The 21,946-nt window shown below is 37.9% G+C and overlaps 1 protein-coding gene across 14 annotated transcripts in view; it reads left to right on the top strand.

Moving 5' to 3' along the window:
• Rapgef2 (Rap guanine nucleotide exchange factor 2) overlaps nucleotides 1-14,300 on the top strand; it is a 261,682-nt gene extending 247,382 nt beyond the window's left edge. For 7 of the 14 annotated variants that reach the window (XM_046458873.2, XM_046458874.2, XM_046458872.2 and 4 more), the window contains 8 exons: nucleotides 169-392; nucleotides 1,963-2,169; nucleotides 4,382-4,534; nucleotides 5,269-5,391; nucleotides 6,645-6,870; nucleotides 7,348-7,907; nucleotides 10,447-10,752; nucleotides 12,206-14,300. In XM_046458873.2, the coding sequence (XP_046314829.1) occupies nucleotides 169-392; nucleotides 1,963-2,169; nucleotides 4,382-4,534; nucleotides 5,269-5,391; nucleotides 6,645-6,870; nucleotides 7,348-7,907; nucleotides 10,447-10,752; nucleotides 12,206-12,231 (1,825 nt within the window). In that variant the 3' untranslated portion in view covers nucleotides 12,232-14,300. The remainder of the gene's footprint in view (nucleotides 1-168; nucleotides 393-1,962; nucleotides 2,170-4,381; nucleotides 4,535-5,268; nucleotides 5,392-6,644; nucleotides 6,871-7,347; nucleotides 7,908-10,446; nucleotides 10,753-12,205) is intronic. The other 7 variants (XM_046458877.2, XM_046458878.2, XM_046458876.2 and 4 more) reach the window with 2 other exon arrangements.
• The last annotated feature ends 7,646 nt before the right edge of the window (nucleotides 14,301-21,946 follow it).

Raw genomic sequence — 21,946 nt, 5'->3', positions numbered from 1 at the left:
AAACATTTATAAATCTGTATGATTCTATATTCCATTTAACTGTTTACTTACTGGAATGAGGCATGTGACCTTTCAAATGTAGAATATGTATATAGTTTTTGGCAGTTTCCAGTTGATAAAATAACCCCATGCTAGAGTGAGTTGCATATGTACCTTTTCATCTTTCAGGTCTCTCAGCCAGGGTAGTACAAATGCAACAGTGCTAGATGTTGCTCAGACAGGTGGTCATAAAAAGCGGGTACGCCGTAGTTCCTTTCTCAATGCCAAAAAGCTTTACGAAGATGCACAGATGGCTCGAAAAGTGAAGCAGTACCTGTCCAATCTGGAGCTGGAGATGGATGAGGAGAGTCTTCAGACATTATCTCTGCAGTGTGAGCCAGCAACTAACACATGTGAGTTTTTTCTGGAAATGGTTACAGACTCTGACTGGAATGCGGGTTTGTCTCCTGTGCAGTGACATGGGTGGTGACAAGATAAGGCCTAGTGCAGACAAAGAAGCTGCCAGTCCACAGGTACACTAGCCTTTCCCCTGTGCTTGATGAGGCCTTTGTGTCCACTTGAGTTACTACATGGAAGACAATACTGTGGACTTATTCTAGTTTGCTTTGGTTTCATTCCACCATAGGCCAGTACTCGTTCAAGAGACACAAGGGCCGATGCAGCTCCAATTTGCATTCCTTGTTTTCTTAGCAATGGGCAACCTGAGGGGTTGAGGCTTGTCAAGTCAGAGGAGCACAGAAGTGGATGTTGCACTGTGCCTTTTATATCCACAGCCCGGACAGTTCTCAGCCACAAATTTAGCTGTCATTTGAAGCAATAATTCTACTACACAGTGAGCCATTACTTAGCCTGAGGTGTATGTAGGTCCTCAGCATTTTAAAAAACTGTCCTACTATGAGCCAGTCTTGATAGAGTATGTCTGTAGTTAGTCCCAGCTACTCAGGAGGCCTAGGCGAGAGGATCATGAACCCAGGAGTTCTAGGCCAACCTGGACAACAAAGCAAGATCCATCTCTTAAAAATAAAAAATAAGGAGCTAAGAATGTAGTTGAGTGGTAGAGTACTTGCCTAGCAGGTATAAGTTCTGGGCTCAGTCCCCATCACTGCACAAAAACAAATAAAAATTGAAATCTGGCTAGGCTAGACATGGGCTGGTTCTGTTTTTATCTGTATCTGTATTTATAAAGCAAAGGCATTTTTCGTTTAGGACACTTTGGAGCCTTCTATGGACAGGTTTGAAAGATAATCTACAGAATTTAAATGTTAAAATAGATGATTTTAGAAGATTCACATAATTAGATTTACCCAGGACACTATTAGACACTTTATGTCATGATGAAGAGCTTTTCCTCTGAAGGCGGAGTGGTCTGACTTCAAATCTTGCTTATTCCTCTTATAATAATGTAACCTTGGAAGAGTCACTTTGAGTTTTCTCATCTTTAGCTTCTGAATGCGTCAAACCGGGGAAGTACATGTCATTGAATTGTTTTAGATATTAAGATTATATGCACAAAATTTGGTTGTCCTGTTAAACTGGTTTGCCTTCTGTCTACCATGGAATTATACACTTGATATAATACGTAAGCACTATGGATTATTATTTGTTTACATAGATAATTCTCCATAGCAAAATTTGAAAGTAAATATGTTACAGTTAATAGCATTTATTAAATTAAAACTTAGCTCAGATGTGTCAAAAAGTTTTGGATGTCATTTAAAAAAATAATTCCTGATGATTTTCCTGTTGTAGCCTTTATCCCATATACAATACACAATATCCGCATTTCTATTTTTATTTTTAATTTGGTGTTTTAATAGCGTAAGCATCTTTGAGATTACTAAAGATGGATATTTTAGTGTTCTAACTTCAGAAAATACTCTTGTAGTTCTACAATTATTGTCTTCTACATAGCTACTAACATTTTACATTCTTTGTACAATTTTCAAACCAAACAATTACCAGTGCCTAAGAATCCTGGTGACAAAAAGCCTGTCAAATCCGAGACCTCCCCAGTGGCTCCAAGAGCAGGGTCACAGCAGAAAGCACAACCCCAGCCACAGGCGCAGCCACAGCAGCTGCCACATAAGGCCAACCAAGGACTACAGGTTCCTGCTGTGGCCCTTTATCCTTCACGGAAGAAGGTGCCTGTGAAGGATCTCCCACCTTTTGGTAAGTGATAAAACTGAAATTTTTCTCCCCCTCCCTTTCCTCAAACATGAGTTTTATTATAATTTTTTTTAAATTAGCACTTTATGGTTATATGTAGTAGTTGGGTTCATCCCAACTTCATTTTCTTATTTGGTGCTGTTCATTGCCATGCTTTTCAGATTAGGAAAAGAGATGTCTATCTTGACTAACTTGTCTGTCATATTTGAGTTTCTCTGTGATATAATTATCTCCTAATCAAACATAAATATTCAGTAAGTTAAGCTTTACTTTTGACAGTAAGAAGGACTGTTTGTATACCTAGTGTCTTATTTAATCACATTTGTCATGGCAAGGTAAGGGAATAAAATGAACAAGTTATGCATTTACTAACTTATTTTTTTCCAGTACTGAGGTAGTTTTGTTCATATTATGACTTTTAAACTAGTTTTGCCTTCTGATCAATGAATTGCAGAAATTTAATCAGAATATTTTAAGCTTTGTCATTTGTCTGGAGGTGATTTTTTTTCTTTTTCTTTCTTTTTTTTTTTTTGGTACTGGGGATGGAACCCTGGGACTTGTGCATGCTAGGCATGAAGGCGAATTCTTATTTATTGAATCACTGATTCTGTAACTTGGGAGCAGTGAGAATACATCTAATGCCTGAATGTTAAAGAGCAAAATCATTTTTCATCTTTCCTATCAAAAGTAACTCATCTACTGGCTTAGTACCTTTATAGAAATGTAAAACAAAGTAAGTTTTATAAAATGTATTGATTCTTTTTTCTATATGTATGTAGAAGGAAACAATGTTAATAAAAATGAAGACATTTTTTAAAAGTAAATGGATAGCAAAGAGTTTGTTTAGATAAAATTAGATGGCGGTAATGAAGTTCCTGCACTCAGAGAGTTGGAAAGAAGTAATGTGGTGGAACTCTCATGGACTCTTATCCTCTTGATCAGCAAGTGTGTGTTAAGTTTTAAAGGAATGTGAGGAAAGAACACTTGACATCTGTCATCTGTCCCCTTTCAATTATTTGTTTTATTCTATCACAAACAAATCAAATTACATGTTTCTTTCTTGCTTTTGCTCTCAACAAACATGTATTCCTAAGTCCCCTGCAGGATGACTTCTGTGTTCTCTTCTGTGCTGAACTTTTTGTTTGGATCATCAATCTTTCTTTTAGCTAAAAAATAGCCTGTTAGCCATATTTAACATAATGTAAGTGTGCCTGCATATAAAGTTCTCTCCCATTTTCCAAAGAGAATATCTCAAAATACTTTAGGTCCATTTGAATTTATTTATGAACTTAAAAAATGTGCTTGAAATATTACATGTCATGTATTTAGTGTAATCTATTTAAGTAACATTATATAAAATAGTAACTTAAAGATTTTTCCCCATTCTAATTAATGAAATAATTTATTTTTTTTTTAGTCGTAGTTGGACACAATATCTTTATTTTATTTTTATGTGGTGCTGAGAATCGAACCCGGAGCCTTGCACGTGCTAGGCAAGCACTCTACCTCTGAGCCACAATCCCAGCCCTGAAATAATTTCAAAGTAAAATTTGACTTCCTTATTTCTGAAAAATAATTTTGTGGAGGGACCCACTTTATATCCTCATACTACTAGATCCTACACTGGTTCACTCTCTTCTTCTGAAATCTTTTCGTGGTCTCTGTGACACAGTGCTTTCATGAGGTGTCTCCTGCTCCTCTTTCATGTGCTTTATTTGAGTAGTAAGGGCATAGAATTCCTTTCATTGACTATTTTAGACAGTTCCTCTTAACCCTTGGCCCTTTACTTTTCTCCTATCATTCCCACTTCTCCCAGAGCTAACATTTCAAACAATACCAGAATGTTTCCATCCTAAACTTTGAAACAACTGGAGTTGAAATTGGCTGTGCCGCTTTCATCCTAATCAGATGTTTTCAAATTGTCTTTTCTTCATTGTTGAATATAAATGATGACTACTTTAAGGTTTAAAATATAAAGTAAAATATCAAAAATAATCTGTTTTTAATAGTATAGTAGCTATTGGTCAAAAACAAAACTCCAAGTATCTCATGCTCTTGGTGATCTGTTTATACCATGAGTAGTGATGCAAAGAACAGTTAGGTCACAAATAAGTTGAATCTTACTGTAATAGTAAATCTTAACACAAAAATGCTTTTTAGTCGTTAGTATTTATTTTCAGTCTTGAAAATGCATATCTCAATTAATTTTTTATAGGTATCAACTCTCCACAAGCTTTAAAGAAAATTCTTTCCCTGTCTGAAGAAGGGAGTCTGGAACGTCACAGGAAGCCAGCTGACGATACAATATCAAATGCGTCTTCACAGCTGTCTTCTCCTCCCACTTCTCCACAAAGTTCTCCAAGAAAAGGTAGAAGTATACAAGTTGCTCTTTTCCTTTATCAAACTCTATACATTTCACTTATAATAAATTCTGGAATTTTTAATATTATATTCATTTTAAATGATTCCTCATGATGTTCACTGGATTTTTTTCCCTCAGTGTATAAATTGGGAAAAATTTTGGTATTTCTTTTTAATATTATTCTTATAATAAATAGAATTAAATTTATAACTATTTGGAACTATTTCTAAAATTTAAGTTTTTTATTTGGCCAAGTGTGGAAAGAATTCTTTTACATTAAAATTCCATAAGACTAAATTTGATTACATAAATTTAATACAGAGAAGTGCTCTTGGAAAGCATAAAAAAACTTATATGTTCCTGATTTATTTTTTTCATTGTGTTAATATGGGTCTTGATTACCTTTTTTGTTGCTGTTTTTTAAAGAGACTACCTTTTAGGCAATCAAAATCTTCTCCTTATATGGATACTTTCTTATATTAAAATAGATGATAATTTTCTTTCACATAACTCTCTAGGTTCCTTCCTTCTCTTCCCTTTAATTGAAAGGGAGGGTGGGTGTCAGTCAGTAGTAAAAAGCTAAGATCTAAAAGGTTAATTAATTATAATATTTTACTGACTCAACAAATAACTGCTTTTCTTTGTAGACATTTCAGGCATCTGTGCATTTTGTGTGGGTGTCAGTTCTAGGGCCCTTGTTAAATGGATATATCTAAATTCTTTTCTCATCCTATTGTTAGGTGGCAGTGGCAATCAGCTGAGATCTTTTGGCTCCGGGCAGTTGGACTTAACCAGTTCCTCCTCTTCTCTTGGAAGTGAGAACAGTAACAAGAATAACAATGCACCACGGACCTATGGGATAGGTGGGGTTTTTAGAACCAAAAATGGGGTGGGAAAGAGAGAAATCATCTCATTAGTTGAAGAAAATGAGAAAATTCCTCCAAGTGTCAGGTGCTCAATCTAAGTGATGATTTTTCTGGACAGAGTTTTTTGGTTTTTGTTTTTATTTATTTATTTATTTATTTTGAGCAGACTTTCAGGGAAGATATAAATCTTGTTTATCAGAATTTGTAGTGTGTGTTTATAAAAAGATATTTCGTATATGAACATGTTCAATCTTTTCAAGACCTGTGTAACCTTTAAAAAATAAATCAGGAAGTACCAATTTACTAAATGGATGGAAACATACTTTAGTTGGGAGCATTTAAGTGCTCTAGAGATATACATACATACATACATACATATATATATATTTTTTTCAAACTAATATGAGATCCTTAGTCATGTATATATAGAAAAGATAAAAATAAGTACTGAGATTTGTTTTTTCTTTTCCATTAAAAATATCAAGACAAGCCTCTTCTTTTGTGACTTTCAGAAATATTTTTAGTAACAACAAGAGTTAAGGGTACTTTTGGGATAACAAATGGACATCTGTTGAGGCATTTTACAGTGATGGTCTGAGGAAAAGTACACATTACATCCTAAACAATTGACTTTTTATGTGATTCAGCTAATACATTATTAATGTTGAAGAACTGAATGGCAAAAATCCAAAGAGATATTCTTTAGATCTTATTTCTTATTCTTTTTGAAGACTATTTTCAGTTGAATTTTCTCTGCCGTACTTAACTCTAAAAGTTGAAAACAAGATTACTGATTTTACAGTTGGGGGAAAAAAATCAGTTGTTGTTGTTGTTGTTTCCCAGTACTGGGATACAAACCCCGGCCTTGGGTGTATGCTAGGCAAGTGCTCCATCACTGAGTTATATCTGCAGCCCAGTTTCCTTTTGTAGTTTAATGGTAGTAAATGGTGTAATTCATTAAGAATAGTCAAATAGTGCCATAGTTTCTGCATCTTTTCTGAGCTTCTATAATTGTGTGTGTGTGTGTGTGTGTGTGTGTGTGTGTGTGTGTGTGTCCCTCTCTAACCTTTGATTAAATGAGCCCCATCAGTAAAAATTTACTTTAATCTTTTAGTCACTTGGTCAATCAGTTCAGTGGTGATATCCATGCAATATTTTTTTTTTTTTTTTTTTTGCTTCTATTTGATGGACTTCAGTCTTATGTTGTAAACCTAGAGTGTCTAACTAATGTGGTTTTGTTTCTCATGCAGGTTATACTTTGGCTCCCAGTGGTACTGTGGATAATTTTTCAGATTCTGGTCACAGTGAAATCTCTTCACGATCCAGTATTGTCAGCAATTCTTCTTTTGACTCGGTGCCAGTCTCGCTCCATGATGAGAGGCGCCAGAGGCATTCTGTCAGCATTGTGGAAACAAACCTAGGTGTGGGCAGGACAGAACGGCGGACCATGATTGAACCTGATCAATACAGCTTAGGGTAGATGGCTTTCCTTAGCATTCTTTCACATCCCTTCTTTCATGTCTCTTTAAAGAATGAATCCTTTGTGGATTGTTAAGTACCACCTTCTTTTTGTTGAGCCTATTGCTTTTTAGTTAAGCTTCTTCTTTATTGCATGAACACTGTGGCTTTGTGTGGGAGGTGGAGGGTGATGTTTATCTGTATACCACTTCCTTGGTATAAGCTGCCTTCCTTAAGTATCCAGATGGTGTTGAACCATCCTTAACCTTGCAGGGAAAATGTTCTTCTTTAGCAAGTCATTGTTCTTTTTCTCTCTGCACTTATTTTATAGTAATGACAAAGGTAAGAAAACTGGACATGGCAGAACTGTCCACTATAATGCAGTTCAGTGGTATTTTCGGCCTCTTTCTGAGATGAGAGAAAGCTATCCTTCTAGGAAAAAAAAGATATTGAAATCATTCACTGTTTTCCTTTTCATCTGTTTTGTCCATTTAGATCATATGTGCCAATGTCTGAGAGCCGAGGCTTATATGCCACAGCTACAGTAATTTCTTCTCCAAGCACAGAGGAGCTTTCCCAAGACCAGGGGGATCGTGCTTCCCTCGATGCTGCCGACAGTGGTCGGGGAAGCTGGACATCGTGCTCAAGTGGTTCACATGATAATATACAGACCATCCAGCACCAGAGAAGTTGGGAAACCCTTCCGTTTGGCCACACCCACTTTGATTATTCAGGGGATCCTGCAGGTTTATGGGCCTCAAGTAGCCATATGGACCAAATGATGTTTTCTGATCATAGTGCAAAGTATAACAGGCAGAATCAAAGTAGAGAGAGTCTTGAACAGGCCCAATCCCGGGCAAGCTGGGCTTCTTCCACAGGTTACTGGGGAGAAGACTCAGAGGGTGACACAGGAACAATAAAGCGAAGAGGTGGGAAGGATGTTTCCATAGAGGCGGAAAGCACTAGCACAACATCTGCAACCACAGAAGAAACCAAACCTGTGCCCGTGCCTGCCCACATAGCTGTGACACCCAGTACTGCAAAGGGGGTCATAGGTAAGTTTAAAAACTGGGAGTCTTGGCACATATGGATCATGGCTGTAATCTGATTATTTCAAAAGTCAAAGTATTTTGTGGGTTGTATTTTTTTTTTTTTTTTAATTGAACCCCATGGTGTTTAACCACTGAGCCATATTCCCAGACCGCCACCTTTTTTTTTTTTTTTTTTTAATTTTTTTAATTTAGAGACAGGGTCTCACTAAGTTGCTGAAGCTGGCTTTGAACTCATGATCCTCCTGTCTCAACCTCCCAAGCCACTGGGATTATAGGTGTGCACCACCATGCCCTGCTGTGTTTGTGGTTCTTTCTCTCATTTTGTCCATTGCTTTACAGGGCTTCCAAATTAGCACTGAATTCATGATTTTTATATGAATGGTGTGGTTAAGAGCCCAGCTACATATAGTAAAACATTCAGTAAATTTTAGCTCCTAGTATCAGTCTACTGTCATTATGGTTATTACCTAATTTTTTTTCTTTTAACTGGAAAATTATCAGAATAGATGCCTATTTTTCACAGGGAAGGGATTTTTTTTTAATTGAAAATCTTTTAAATGTTGACCCTTAAATTATATTTAGAACTTTGCATTATCCTTTTCATTAGCCAAGCATGGTATGGTACACGCCTTTAACATTAGCTACTCAGGAGACTGAGACAGGGAGATTGCAAGTTTGAGATAACCTGAGTACTTGGGAAGACCCTGTCTGAAATTAAAACTTAAAAGGGGGTCATGTGTTGCTCAGTAGTAGACAAATTGCCTAGCATGTGTGAGCCCCTGGGTTCAGTCCCCAGCATGGCAAAATGTCCTTTCATTGATTTTTGTTATGTTGTCATACTGTTTCTGTGCTCAACAAATTCTGCACACTAGAGCAAGGCAGAAATTGCTTATCATGTAAAAAGACTAAGGATTCAGGCATTGAACTGAGGCAGAAAGGGTTGGAATCTGTGTTTTGCTACTTTGTAGTAGCTCTCTGATACTGGACAAAGAAGCTCTGCCTGTTTGTTTCCTCGTCTATAAAATGAATTTAGTAATCTCTGCTTTTAATAGAGTTAGTGTGAGGATGAAAGAAAATCTATGAAAAGTACTCAGAACAATGCCTAGATAGTATATTCATAAGTAACGGAAAGATGCTGCTGCTCTTCTGATGTAAAGTGATCTGGAATATGGGCATCACTTTCATTAGTAGGAACATTGTAACTATTTTGCCTTACAAATAGTTGTGAGTGGAGGTCAAATTTAATAACCTTCTAAGATAAATAAGGAGATAACAGTAGTTACAGCTTTCTGTCACTGCAACAAAATACTTGAGAAAATCAATTTAAAAGAGAAAAGATTTATTTTGGCTCACAGTGTAAAAGTTTCAGTCCATGGTCACTTAATTATTTTGGGGGCTGTGGTAAGGCAGATGGGGAGGGTGTGACAAAGCAAAACTGCTCATTTCTTGGCATCCAGGAAGCAAAAAATGTGAGAGAAAGGGACTAGGGACAAAATATTCCCTTCAAGGACATGCCTCAGTGACCTACTTCCTCCAGTGAGACCCCATGTGCAAAGTTTACAGTGATGCCATCATCTAGAGACCAAACCTTCAACCCATGAGTCGTTAGAGAACATTACAGATTTAAACTGTAACAAGAGTTAAACATATTCTTAGGTTGATCTTTGTCAGGTGTTTTCTGTTGACAAATTCATTCTCAGAATTTTTATTGAAAAGAAAGGAAGTATGATTTTTAGTTCGTAACAGTTGAGTCTAGAAAGTTCAATAAAACTTTAGTTTTACTTGCCTTTATAGATTTCATGTTGTAGGTCATAGACATTAACTAATAAAAAGATTTGCAGAAAAATAAATACCTCATAGTTTTAGTTTCAAAATTGGCATCCCTCTTTCTGTACTACTTTTTCAACTTTATTTTAATTCACTGTTTTCCAGTGAAGCCTAGAGACTTGAAAGTAACATGGAATTGACTCTTAGGTTGATAAAAGCAAACCAAAAACGGAATAGACTAGTTTGTCTCTGGGGCAGGGAGAGAGAGAAAGAAAGGTAATTTTCACCAAGTATAAACATGTTCCAGTCATAATACTATGTACCTTTTATATTCTTGCTTTGCTTTAATCTGAGCAATAAATCCAAGGGTTAGGTGTTCACCTAGTTAACACTTCTTACTATTTTATAGTCACAAGCAGCTTTTTGTTGTTTGTTTTTTATAGTGCTGGGGATTAAACCCAGGACCACACAGGCTCAGAAGGTGCCCCTAACAGTGAGCTACAGACAATATTTTCTTTAAGTAGTCTGTTTATGCTTAAACATATTTAGATTGCTAGTAGCTTCACTGACCACACAGAGGTAACTGTGGTGGATATTTGCTTTAGTTAACATCTGTTTCCTGGCCAGCCACACACCTGGCTGGTCAAACCAGAGCACATTTGCTGCAACACTGTATATGGTATTTTAATAATTATTTTCATGTTTTATAAACATTTGTAGTGTGAAGTAGTCTTCCACAAAATTCTTAACAGCTGGAACATTGTTTCTGCTGCAGCACGAAAGGAGGGCAGGTATCGAGAGCCACCCCCAACCCCACCCGGCTACATTGGAATCCCCATCACTGACTTCCCAGAAGGGCATTCCCACCCAGCCAGGAAACCTCCGGACTACAACGTGGCACTTCAAAGGTCTCGGATGGTTGCCCGGTCCTCGGACGCTTCTGGGCCCTCGCCAGGACAGCAGCCACCTGGGCCCCCGACCAGCAGCAGGCCTGTGAGCAAACCTCAGTGGCATAAGCCCAGCGAGTCCGACCCACGCCTCGCCCCTCGCCAGTCTCAGGGCTTCTCCGCCGAGGAGGATGGTACATGCGTCTTCTTAAAACCTTTGCGAGAAAGGGGAACTTGGGCTCCTGTGAGGCTCCAGGGGGATCGGTGCTCTGACCTGTCCTCAGCTGTGTCCCTGCAGAGGCCACACAAAGAAGAATCCAGGTTTAGGGTTAAAGCTTTGGAGGGCTTTCTTCATGTGAGATGTTTCTGGGTTTTCTTTGCATTTTTTCTAAGTGGCTTTCAAAAGGCCACAGATTACAGGGGGTCACTTGTAATAAAGCGTGCAGGTGACTGGATATCTTTACTAGATTTTTTTGTTGGCTTTTGTTTTCTGTGGTGCTGGGGATGGAACCCAGAGCCTCCAGCATGTGAGGCAAGCGATCAACCACTAAAATACCCCAACCTGCATGTCTTCCCTAATTCTTAGTAAAATTAAAGTACTTCTGTGGCTGTATCTTAAGGTTAAAAATTAAAAATCTCACAAGTTTATACTGTGAGAATTTAAAGGAACATTTTGAACTATAAAACAAGGATGGTGCAAGTTTTCTATGGAAAATGTCACATTTGGACTTTTAATGGGTTGGCCTACACTTGGAGATGGAAGACATACTTCTCTCTCTTTTGACTTCTTTTTACAAATTTAAAAACCTACCTGCCTCTCTTGGATCGAGTACAGGAGGGAAATCATATTCTCCCACCTTCTCTTTTTCGTTTTGTTTCCAGTTTAACCTGTTTTATTATGAAATCATTATAGAAAAAACGGGAAATACAATAAATGAACACTATTCATAATCTGCCACTTGAAGATAACCACTATTAACATCTTTTTATATATTCTTCTAGACTTCTTAATGTATGTGACTGTGTATAATCTTTTTGAATTTTTTGTTTTTTTAGTTGTAAATGGACACAATACCTTTATTTTGTGTATTTATTTTTATGTGATGCTGGGGTCGAACCCAGTGTCTCTTACGTGAGAGTCAAGCGCTCTACCGCTGAGCCACAACCCAGCCCATGACTGTGTATTATTAAACAACACACTCTGGTAGCTCAGTGGTAGAGCACTTGCCTACCATGTGCGAGGCACTGGGTTTGATTCTCAGCATCATATATAAAATAAATGCAATAAAGGTCCATTGACAACTAAAAAAATATTAAAAAAAAAAAAAAAAACACGGCACATTATGTTTTTATAACTTTCCTAAATGAATTTATTACTCATAATTTTGCATCTGATAAACAACAGTGTATGTATTGTTAATATATTTGTGGGTGTGTGTGTGTATGAACGCATGTATTATATATCAGTTTTTAAGCTTTTAAAATTGTTAATTGCGTAAAAAAACAGACAAGGGTTTTTGATGAGCTGAATATGTATACATATGTATGATTTGTTTTTATTAGTACATCAGTGATGTATTCTCTACAGCATAGGAAATTACTTGCTTGCTCATTGATTTGTTGTTTTCTTCCCTGCCTTGTTTGTAGAAGATGAACAAGTGTCTGCTGTTTGAGGCACAGGCTGTCGTGGATCCTGAGTGACCACCTAAAGGAGAGCACAAGAAGACGCCCCCAGCACTGGGGCCATGGAACTCACATCCTGAGGATGGTGGACCAGTTTGCCTCCTTCCCTGCCTTAAAAGCAGCATGGGGCTTCTTCTCCCCTTCTTCCTTTCCCCTTTGCATGTGAAATACTGTGAAGAAATTGCCCTGGCACTTTTCAGACTTTGTTGCTTGAAATGCACAGTGCAGCAATCTTCAAGCTCCCACTGTTGCTGCCTGCCACATCATACAGTATCCATTCCAAATTCCAAGATCATCACAACAAGATGATTCTCTCTGGCTGCACTTCTCAATGCCTGGAAGGATTTTTTTAAATCTTCCTTTTAGATTTCAATCCAGTCTAGCACTTGGTCTCGTTGGGATAATGAGAACAGCTAGCCAATGAACTACTTGGGGCCTTTAACCCACCAAGGAAGACAAAGAAAAACAGTGAAATCCTCTGAGTACAGTGCTTGTCCACTTGTTTACAATGTTTTTTGTTGTTGTTGTTGTTGTTGTTTTTAAATGAATTTAAAGATTGTGTTTAGAGATTAAATGTTATATCCATTTAATGATTACAGTATTATTTTGAACCATAAGTAGGGTTGCCAGCCTGGGTTTCCAAAACAAAAACAAAAACAAAAAAACCAAATATGCCGGACAGGGTGTGGCCACACAAGAAGAAGGGAAGACCTGGTTTGTGACCCTGTCTTCCCATGTCCTTCTGGCCTCACCCTCAAAGTGCCCTATCCTGGAAGTATAAAATGTTAGCCAATTACTTAAATACCAAGGCACCTCATCCACTCCTTCCCCAGTGGGTGGGGGTCTTTTGTAAAACTGTTTGCACATGGCCAGGGGAGGGAAATAGGACTCTTGTGTCCTGTGTGAGCCTTATGGAGGCAGGGCAGTGTCATCTGAGGGTGTGTCCTGCTCCATTGAAATGGATGGCAAACCCCATTTTTTAAGTTATATTTTTCGATTTTGTTAATTTAGAGATTTAGGATATTTGTGTTTTTATTTTTTAAAAGAAACATTTATAAAATAACTGGATAGCATTGCAGTGGAAGCAGCTTGGGATGTTGGAGCTAATGCCAGCTGTTAATACTGCTCTTTCAAGACAGCCTCCCTTTATCAAATTGGCATTAGGGAATAAATAAGTCTTTAAACATAATAAAAGATCAAAAGTCTGGTTAGATATGCCAGCCTTTGCAAGGTGGGTTAGTCACCAGAGACTAACCTGTAAGTGGCTTTATGGATGCTGCGTAGAGAGAAGTTTAAGTGTAGCAACCATCTGCTCACAGCTGCTATTAACCCTATAATGACTGAAAATGACCCTTCCACTCTATTTTTGTGTTGTTTTTGCACAGACTCCGGAAAAGTGAAGGCTGCCAATCTGAGTAGTACTCAAATGTGAGGAACTGCTGGTCTTGGATTTTTTTTTTCCATTAAATTCAGCTGATCATATTGATCAGTAGATAAACGTAAATAGCTTCAAATTTTAAAAGTCGAATTGCAGTGTTTTTTCACTGTATCAAACAATGTCAGTGCTTTATTTAATAATTCTCTTCTGTATCATGGCATTTGTCTACTTGCTTATATATTACATTGTCAATTTATGCATTTGTAATTTTACATGTAATATGCATTATTTGCCGGTTTTATTATATAGGCTATGGACCTCATGTGCATATAGAAAGACAGAAATCTAGCTCTACCACAAGTTGCACAAATGTTATCTAAACATTAAGTAATTGTAGAACATAGGACTGCTAATCTCAGTTCGCTCTGTGATGTCAAGTGCAGAATGTACAATTAACTGGTGATTTCCTCATAACTTTTTGATACTACTTGTACCTGTATGTCTTTTAGAAAGACATTGGTGGAGTCTGTATCCCTTTTGTATTTTTAATACAATAATTGTACATATTGGTTATATTTTTGTTGAAGATGGTAGAAATGTACTATGTTTATGCTTCTACATCCAGTTTGTACAAGCTGGAAAATAAATAAATATAACATAAAGCCTTGTGAATATTCTTAATGAATTGTGCATGCTTTTTATTTCTGAAATAACAAGTCTTTGGTCTCACTACCAGAGCTCGAACTCCAGAGGCATAAGACGCTTAACTTCTTACTTGGTAGAAACTGTCTGATAGCCTATTTCTTTTAAGGAAGCTTTCTGTTGATTCAAAGAGATTAATATCATTAATGTTATTAACACCAACATATGCACCTTCAGATTTGGCACTGTTTCTTAAGGCTCAGTGAAAAATGAAGATATCACAATATATTTGCATTAAACATTGTCTTTTCTCAACCTTTCCCCAATGAAAATCTGTATGGGACAAAATATTTTGATTCCCAGTATATGTACTGAGAAGTAGGACCTCAGAGAACAGAAAATGATTTTTCAGGTTCATGATCACTAAGAGTACAATTTAGCTATTGATTGTGAACTTCTAACTAGAATATAATATTGTTTTGTCTCTGAGGGTTTGTTTTCTGTGGTGCTGGGGAGGGACAGCCTCACGCATGCTAGACAAGTGCTGTACCACTGAGCTACATCTCCTGCCCTCTGTGAGTTCTAATGGTAAATCCGGATAATATTTCAATCTATCAAAAGGACACTTATATTTGGAATGGAAAAATCAGTTAAGCAGCAGCCTGCTTAAGTATATTTTGAGATCAAGGACTCATTTCTTAACCTCAGGCAAGGCATAAAAAAAATTATTGCACGCTCAATAAGTCTCAGAAGCTGGAAAGGAAGCATTTTTCCATTAGAAAGGTGAGAAAGGCTAAAAAGGAGTCGGGAGAGGGGAACTGCTCACTGGCCAAATGTAAAAATCTTTCTGAGGTATTTGCACTATTTTGCTGAATTTTGAAAATCTGGCCACCAAAATAATTTGAAGAATTAAAGCAGAAAAAAAAATGTTGCCATTTGCCATTCCAATAGCTTTGCCTATCCCTTTAAAAAAATGAAGTTACTATGCACATACCTGGGTTATTAGAGGCTCAATCTTCCCTTCCTTCCCTCTCTCCTTCTCTCCATTCAGTCGTCCGTCCTTCCTTTTTTTCTTCCTCCCATCCTTCCTTCCTTCCTCCCTCCCTCCCTTTCTACTGAGCATTGAACCTAGGGGTGCTTTTACCACTGAGCTACATCCTCAGTCCTTTCTGTTTTTTAAGACAGGCTCTAAGTTGCTGAGGATGGTCTCAAACTTATTCATTCTCCTGCTTCAGCCTCCTGAGTTACTAGGATTACAGTTGTACACTACTGTGCCCAGCTTTTTCTCTATCTTAAAACACATGACTAGCAACTCCCCTATTTTGTCATTCAAAAGTTTAATTTTCTCAAAATTTTTTCCAAAAAAAATAAGAACCTGATGTTTTGGAAAATAGCCTCTTGATTATCACTTTTTGCATTCTATTGACACTGAGACAATGAAAGATCAGCCATGATTTATAATCCTATTATGTATTATTGCCCTTCTGTATTTTAAGTTACTTAACCTCTTGTGGCCGAAGAACTGTCTCCAGGGTTTCAAGAAATAAGTATTTACCAATTGTAACCAATAGCAGTGACAAAATTTAATCTGTGTTACTAGTGAAACTTTGCCAAGGATTTCTTTTTTCTTTTCTTTCTGTTTTTGGTGGTGCTAGTGCTGGGGATTGAACCAGGGCCTGGTGCATACTAGGCAAGTGTTCTACCACTGAGGTTCACCCCCCATACACCCAAGTTTTAGGAATACTGTAGAAAGTTTGGGTGAGAATATGATATTCTCTCTAATCAAAGAGGTAAAACCCCTGGGTGTGTGTTTTTATACATGTAAGTTAAATCCCCACAAATATTTTTCTCAGCTTCTCTCCATTTTCCTATTAGAAAGTGTGCATTTTACTTTAATCCATATATTAATGTTTCATCTTCATTTCACTGGTAATTCAGTGTTCATAAGTGATTCTAACCTCTGAGTAAGGAGGCATTTATCAACACTTCTTAGGTCTGTGTATTTCTTTATACATTGTCACATCAATGTCATAGAAATAGGAAGCTCTTCTTGAGTCCATGATATTCTCCTTTAAAAATAGCTTGCTCAGGGGCTGGGGTTGTGGCTCAGTGGTACAGCACTTGCCTCACAAGTGTGAGTCACTGGGTTCGATCCCCAGCACAACATAAATTTAAAAAGTAAACAAAATAACTATAAAAACCAGCTTGCTCAAAAAATAAAGGTACAGGCTGGGAATATTGCTCAGTTGGTAGAGTGCTTGTCTTGCATACACAAGGCCCTGGGTTCAATCCCGAGCACAACAACATAAAACAAAGGTCATGCAGCAACCCATGAGTCAAGTTGTTGATGGGTAAAGCACCTGATCCTGTGAAAATTCACTAACAATATTTAAAGGAGCAGAGATTGTTAAAGGAGGCAATAATAGACTGGAAATGGGGAAGACAGCAACCAAGACCAACATGTCATGTAAGACATTAAAGTGAATGAAAATTTACCTAGTTGAGAATGAAACAAAAACACTGACTGGACTTGAAAAACAATTTGTGAATTGTACTTTTATTGACATACATGTTTTAGCCAAGTACAAGGCAAGCACAATAAAATTCCTGCCTCTCTGTGAGATTATTCTTATTGCCCAGTTGGTTTTTATAATGCTACTTGCTGTGTAACAGCAAAATTGATAGAGATGTTTGAAACACGGTGCAAGGTTAAAAGCTATTAGAAAAGGCTGCATTTCATGGGCAATTAAGATTATAACATGTTTTTATGATGGGAGAAATATCTAAGCCTAGAATAAAATACATGAAGTAAATTTAATGTCAGAAACAATCAATTTTATAAAGAAGGGAAGAAAGTGAAATACATTTAGCCCAGGGTACTCAATGCCTCAACAAAGCAAATTTCATTTTTTTTCCTTCAGATAATTGAATAAAATTTAAGGAAATTTCAATAATATTATCTAACCTAAATACACTGTGAGCCAGACAGGAACCAACAAAGTAAGCATGTCACCAAATAATTGAGGTTTTCCTTAATTTATATAGAATGGAATTTTTTTTTCACATAAGCCTATGAAAATTAGAATCCTGGCATTACCACTTTTGGCATTAAGAAGAAAATGTGTATAATGTTTTTAGGTATAGCTGGGGGCTCATTTCACTCATATTGTATACTTATTGTGGTGTAGCCTCTTTGCCAGATGTTGGATATTTATGGATTTTACCAAAGTGAACTGAGGCATCTCCAAGTTACATTTCCTTATTTTAGGGGAATGTTCCCCATGGCTCAGGCCCTAGGTAGGAAAAACTATCAAGGGATCCCATTCCCTTGATTGCAGCAGGATGAGAGGACATGCCTGGCTCAAGAGTTGCCAACATAGGCTTGCCAGCAATCTGTAAGGAGATTCTGGATGAGCACTGTGCCTAGCAGAGAAATAAAACCAACAGACTCATTGTGTTCTCTTTGGTGGAATTTCTGTGCAAAGTCAAAGAAGTCAGTATGCAGGGCAGGAGCCATGCAACAAGAGAAGCTACAAATAAGCAGAAATCATGAATGAGAAGCCCACTTGACCAGGTCAAGCATGTGGTTAAGCAAAGGCAAGAACAGTGGCAAAAGCTTAGCACAGCAGACAGGTGCTCTGTGATCTGTCATCCAGGCTCTGAACAACTCCCTGCAGTTTGGCTCTGGGACCTGTTCTTGTCCTTTGTGAAACTAGGCTAAAGAATGAGAACAGTCCTGGTATGTCCTGTAACTGCTCTGTTCTCGGCATCCACAAACAGTGCCTGCAGGATTGAAAATGCTTTTTTTTGGGGGGGGGGGGTAGCAGGGATTGAACTCAGGGGCACTTGGCCACTGAGCCACATCCCCCGCCCTTTTTGTAGTTTACTTAGAGATAGGGTCTCATTGGATTGCTTAGCGTCTTGCTTTTGCTAAGGCTGATTTTGATCCTCCTGCCTTAGCCTCCCGAACCACTGGGATTACAGCATGTGCCACAGCACCCAACTGGGAAGGTTTTTAATAAATCAACGTGTGAAGCAACTTCATGTGCCCAAATGACATAGATTAACTGGATACCCGAAATCGGCCAATGCATTTATCAGGCATCAACGGTGCTGTGTTTGTTGTGGTTAATATTCAGAAGTAAAAATATAAATCTTAACCTAGCAAGGCTTTGAGATTGACCAAAAGGAGCAAACAATAAAGAACTGAGAATTCAATGATGTGTGGCTACAGAAATTCACAGGGGTGAAAACTCAATACAAACTGAACTATCCTTAAGAATGTGTTAGACAAAATACCTGAGATAATCAATAAAAGAAAAGGTTTACTTTAGTTCACAGTTTCAGAGATGTCAGTCCAGGGTCACTTGGCTCTGTTGTTTTGGGCCTGGGGTAGCACAGTACATCATGGTGTGAATGCGTGGCAAAGGCGGACTGACTACCTCAAGGCAGCCAGGAAGTGTGTTGGGGGCGTTGGGATGTCAATCGCTCAATATCCTCTTCAAGGTCACACCCCACCCGACCTAACTTCCTTCCACTGGGTTCCACCTCCTCCACCTTCCAGAAGTACCACAGACTGTCGATGAAGTCTTTAACCCATGGGCTTTGGGGAACACTTCGGATACAAATTACAGCAAAGAAACTTCAGGTGTACATCACAGTGTCAATAACACATACGATGAACAAAGCAAGTAGGAAGTGGTACAGGCATGGCTATGGGACAATGAGAAGATGTTTGATTAGAAGATACTGAGAAACTGGTTGGAATAAGTAGGGGAGAGAGATTACCTAGGACAAAATGTTTACACAGAGGTTTTATTTATTCAGTTTAGGGGTCTATAAATGCTCATCAAAGAAAAAAAAAGAAGGAAGGCAAAGAGAGAGGGAGAATCTTTGATGAGATATGGTATGAAAGGATGAATTGATCTGGCAGGATTATGCAGGATGGAAAGATGAGATGAGGGAAACAGTGAGCTGGGAAACTGCTGCCATAATACAGGCCCAGGCTGATAAAGGCCCAGAAAGTGTGGTATCAGGGGAGCGGGGAAGGACAAAAGCAATTCACAGGGGAAAAAAAAAAATCAATGGAATTTGGTGTCCAATAGAATATGAGAATTAGGGCTGGGGCTGTAGCTCAGTGGTAGTGGGCTTGCCTAGCATGTGTGAGTCCCTGGGTTTCATCCTTAGCACTGGGGTAGTAGAATATGGGAATGAGAAGGTAATGTCAAAAGGAGAAAAAAAAAGACTAAAAATGTCTACTCTGTATGCTTAAGATAAAGGAAATACTGATAAAGATAGGGAAGGTGACACTAAGGTAGGGAAAATGAAACTAATTTTTTTAAAAGGTCAAGAACTATTCTTACCCATAGGATTCAAAGTTTTACACTATCCCTATTATACTTCCTGCATCCACAAGGAAAAACTCTGGATATGGATGAGACAGGGGGCTTTCTATCCTATTCAGGCATAATTACTGGTAAGGCCACACAATTGACTAACTGCATTTTCCCAAAACACATTTGATTCATTATTTCATTTCATCTTTTTTTTTAGGCTACAAATAACGGAGGACTGGCACTACATCTAATCAAGCTATTTCTAGCACAATGGAACCTATGGTTACTTTTAAACGATAGAATTTGTGTGACCCTGGATCTGCTGGTTAGTTTTATTATAGCACTTCAGATAGTGAAAGTGTAGAAGAAATCAAAATAGCCAAGCAGATGTGAACAAATAGAATAGAAATAGCCAAACAGGGAATAAGAGCAGGGGAGGTTTAGGATACGGCCCGGCAAAATTTCAGCTACTTCCAGTGCAAAGTTAGGCCCAGAGAAAGTGGTTTACAGTGTGGAATAGGTAATTTCAAAGACTCACCTCAGAAAGTGGCCCCCCCAGAAGCAGTAGGATGAAAACTTCCCCAGCTTGCCCTTGAGAGAACTCTGACATGGTCTCTTCTGCCATCAACTCTCCTGACAATACAAGACAGTGGAGACTTGACATTCCATCGTGCTCCCTGTTAAGCACAAGAGAGGAGCAGAAGTTCAAGTCTTAGGATTTGACCAAGCCTGCAGGATATAGGGATCTGAAAAAGTAGCTTTGAAATGTCAAGTAGTCCTCCATAATCCTGTTAGCCTTCTTTGATTTGTACATTTGAATCCTGAAGTTGAACTGCTTGGTTTTGATTTTTCACCAAGCAGTGGCTGGAATTTCTTTCCTCTTTAAACATTTTTTGCTAATGGAACTCAGGGCCTTGTGCGTGCTATGCAAGCATTCTTCCACTGAGCTATACTTTCTGCCCCAGGATGTGAATTCCTATGCCTCAGTTTTTGCATGTGTAAAATGGATAAAAAGATGGTACCTACTTCAAGAGCTCCAAGGTATGGCGCAGAGCAGGTACTCAAAAAATGATAAGCTGTAGTTAGATTTTCTAAAATACAAGGTATCTTTCCCAAATATTATGTATATATTGATAATCTGTGTAGTAACATATGGTAAAGTATATATATATATTTTTTTTCTTTAATTTTTTTTTAGGTGTAGATGGACACAGCACAATGCCTTTATTTTTATGTGGTGCTGAGGATCAAACCCGGGTCCAGCCGGTGCTAGGCGAGCGTTCTACTGCTGAGCCACAATCCCAACCCCGGTAAAGTATATTTTTAATCTTATGACTTAATAAAGCAATTAGTCAAAATTTTTATTATTCATTTCTATGCAAGTCTGATAGCCTTCAGCAGTTTGTCATACACATAAACCTCTATAATGTTCATTTCTCATATCCATCTTCACCAGGTAGAAACAATATAGTATAAGCCATTTCCTTGAGAACAAAAAGTGTGAAGTCAGGAATAAATTTTCCCTTTAAAAAGCAAATTAAAAAAAATTAAGATGTAGTGGTGCAGCCCAGGGGAAGAGTGTGTGCCTATCATGGGCAAAGCCCTGGAGTTCCATCTCCCAGCCCTGGAGCAAAAGAAAGCAAACCACTCAACCTTATTTAAAGCAAGCTATGAACCCAAACATTTAAACCTAGAAGAAGCTTACATATTATATCCTCTTGATGCTTTAAGAGAATGATATGACATATTTATGGCCCAGGAAATTAACCAAGATATTTATTTGCTTATCAATTGGGTTGAGGGAATAGCATTGACTAGAATTATGTGTGGATTTCTGCAGTGTTTTTTTAGCATTTGATGTAGGGGTTCTGATTCTGGGAATGTGAGAATAACTTATACTGGAATTTAATGCTCTAACAATTACAAATGCTAGACAAAATATAAAATGCAAAAAACAAAAAATAGTTTGGATGCTCTGGAGAGCTGCCAAAAGCAGACAGAAATTGGTAGGGTTACAATTCTTAAAAAGAAGGAAAGTCAAAAGTGAGCCAAACTCACTTTTCCCCTGAGGGTCCTTCCAGCCGGTATGGGCCATGGGGAATAAGAGCTCAGGCACAAAGCAGTAGTCACAACAGGTTCAGGAGATATATCAGTGTTGTGTCCAGAGGTAAAACAAGACCCCACAGACTAGGGTGATGAACTTGCATTTTGACTGCATGTAGAACAAAATTCAATACTCTTCAGAGGAAAGTAACATAATCCAGGTTCTCTACAATGTTCTTACTTGTTATATTATTGCTATGTTTTGGGTTGTAGTTTGATCATCCCTCAAAGGTCCATTGTGATTGA

Source organism: Marmota monax, unplaced genomic scaffold, assembly GCF_021218885.2.
Source record: "Marmota monax isolate L192 unplaced genomic scaffold, Marmota_monax_Labrador192_F-V1.1 WCK01_AAM20220418_F8-fsc00002, whole genome shotgun sequence".
NCBI lineage: Eukaryota > Metazoa > Chordata > Mammalia > Rodentia > Sciuridae > Marmota > Marmota monax.
This window is presented reverse-complemented; position numbering and strand designations above follow the sequence as displayed.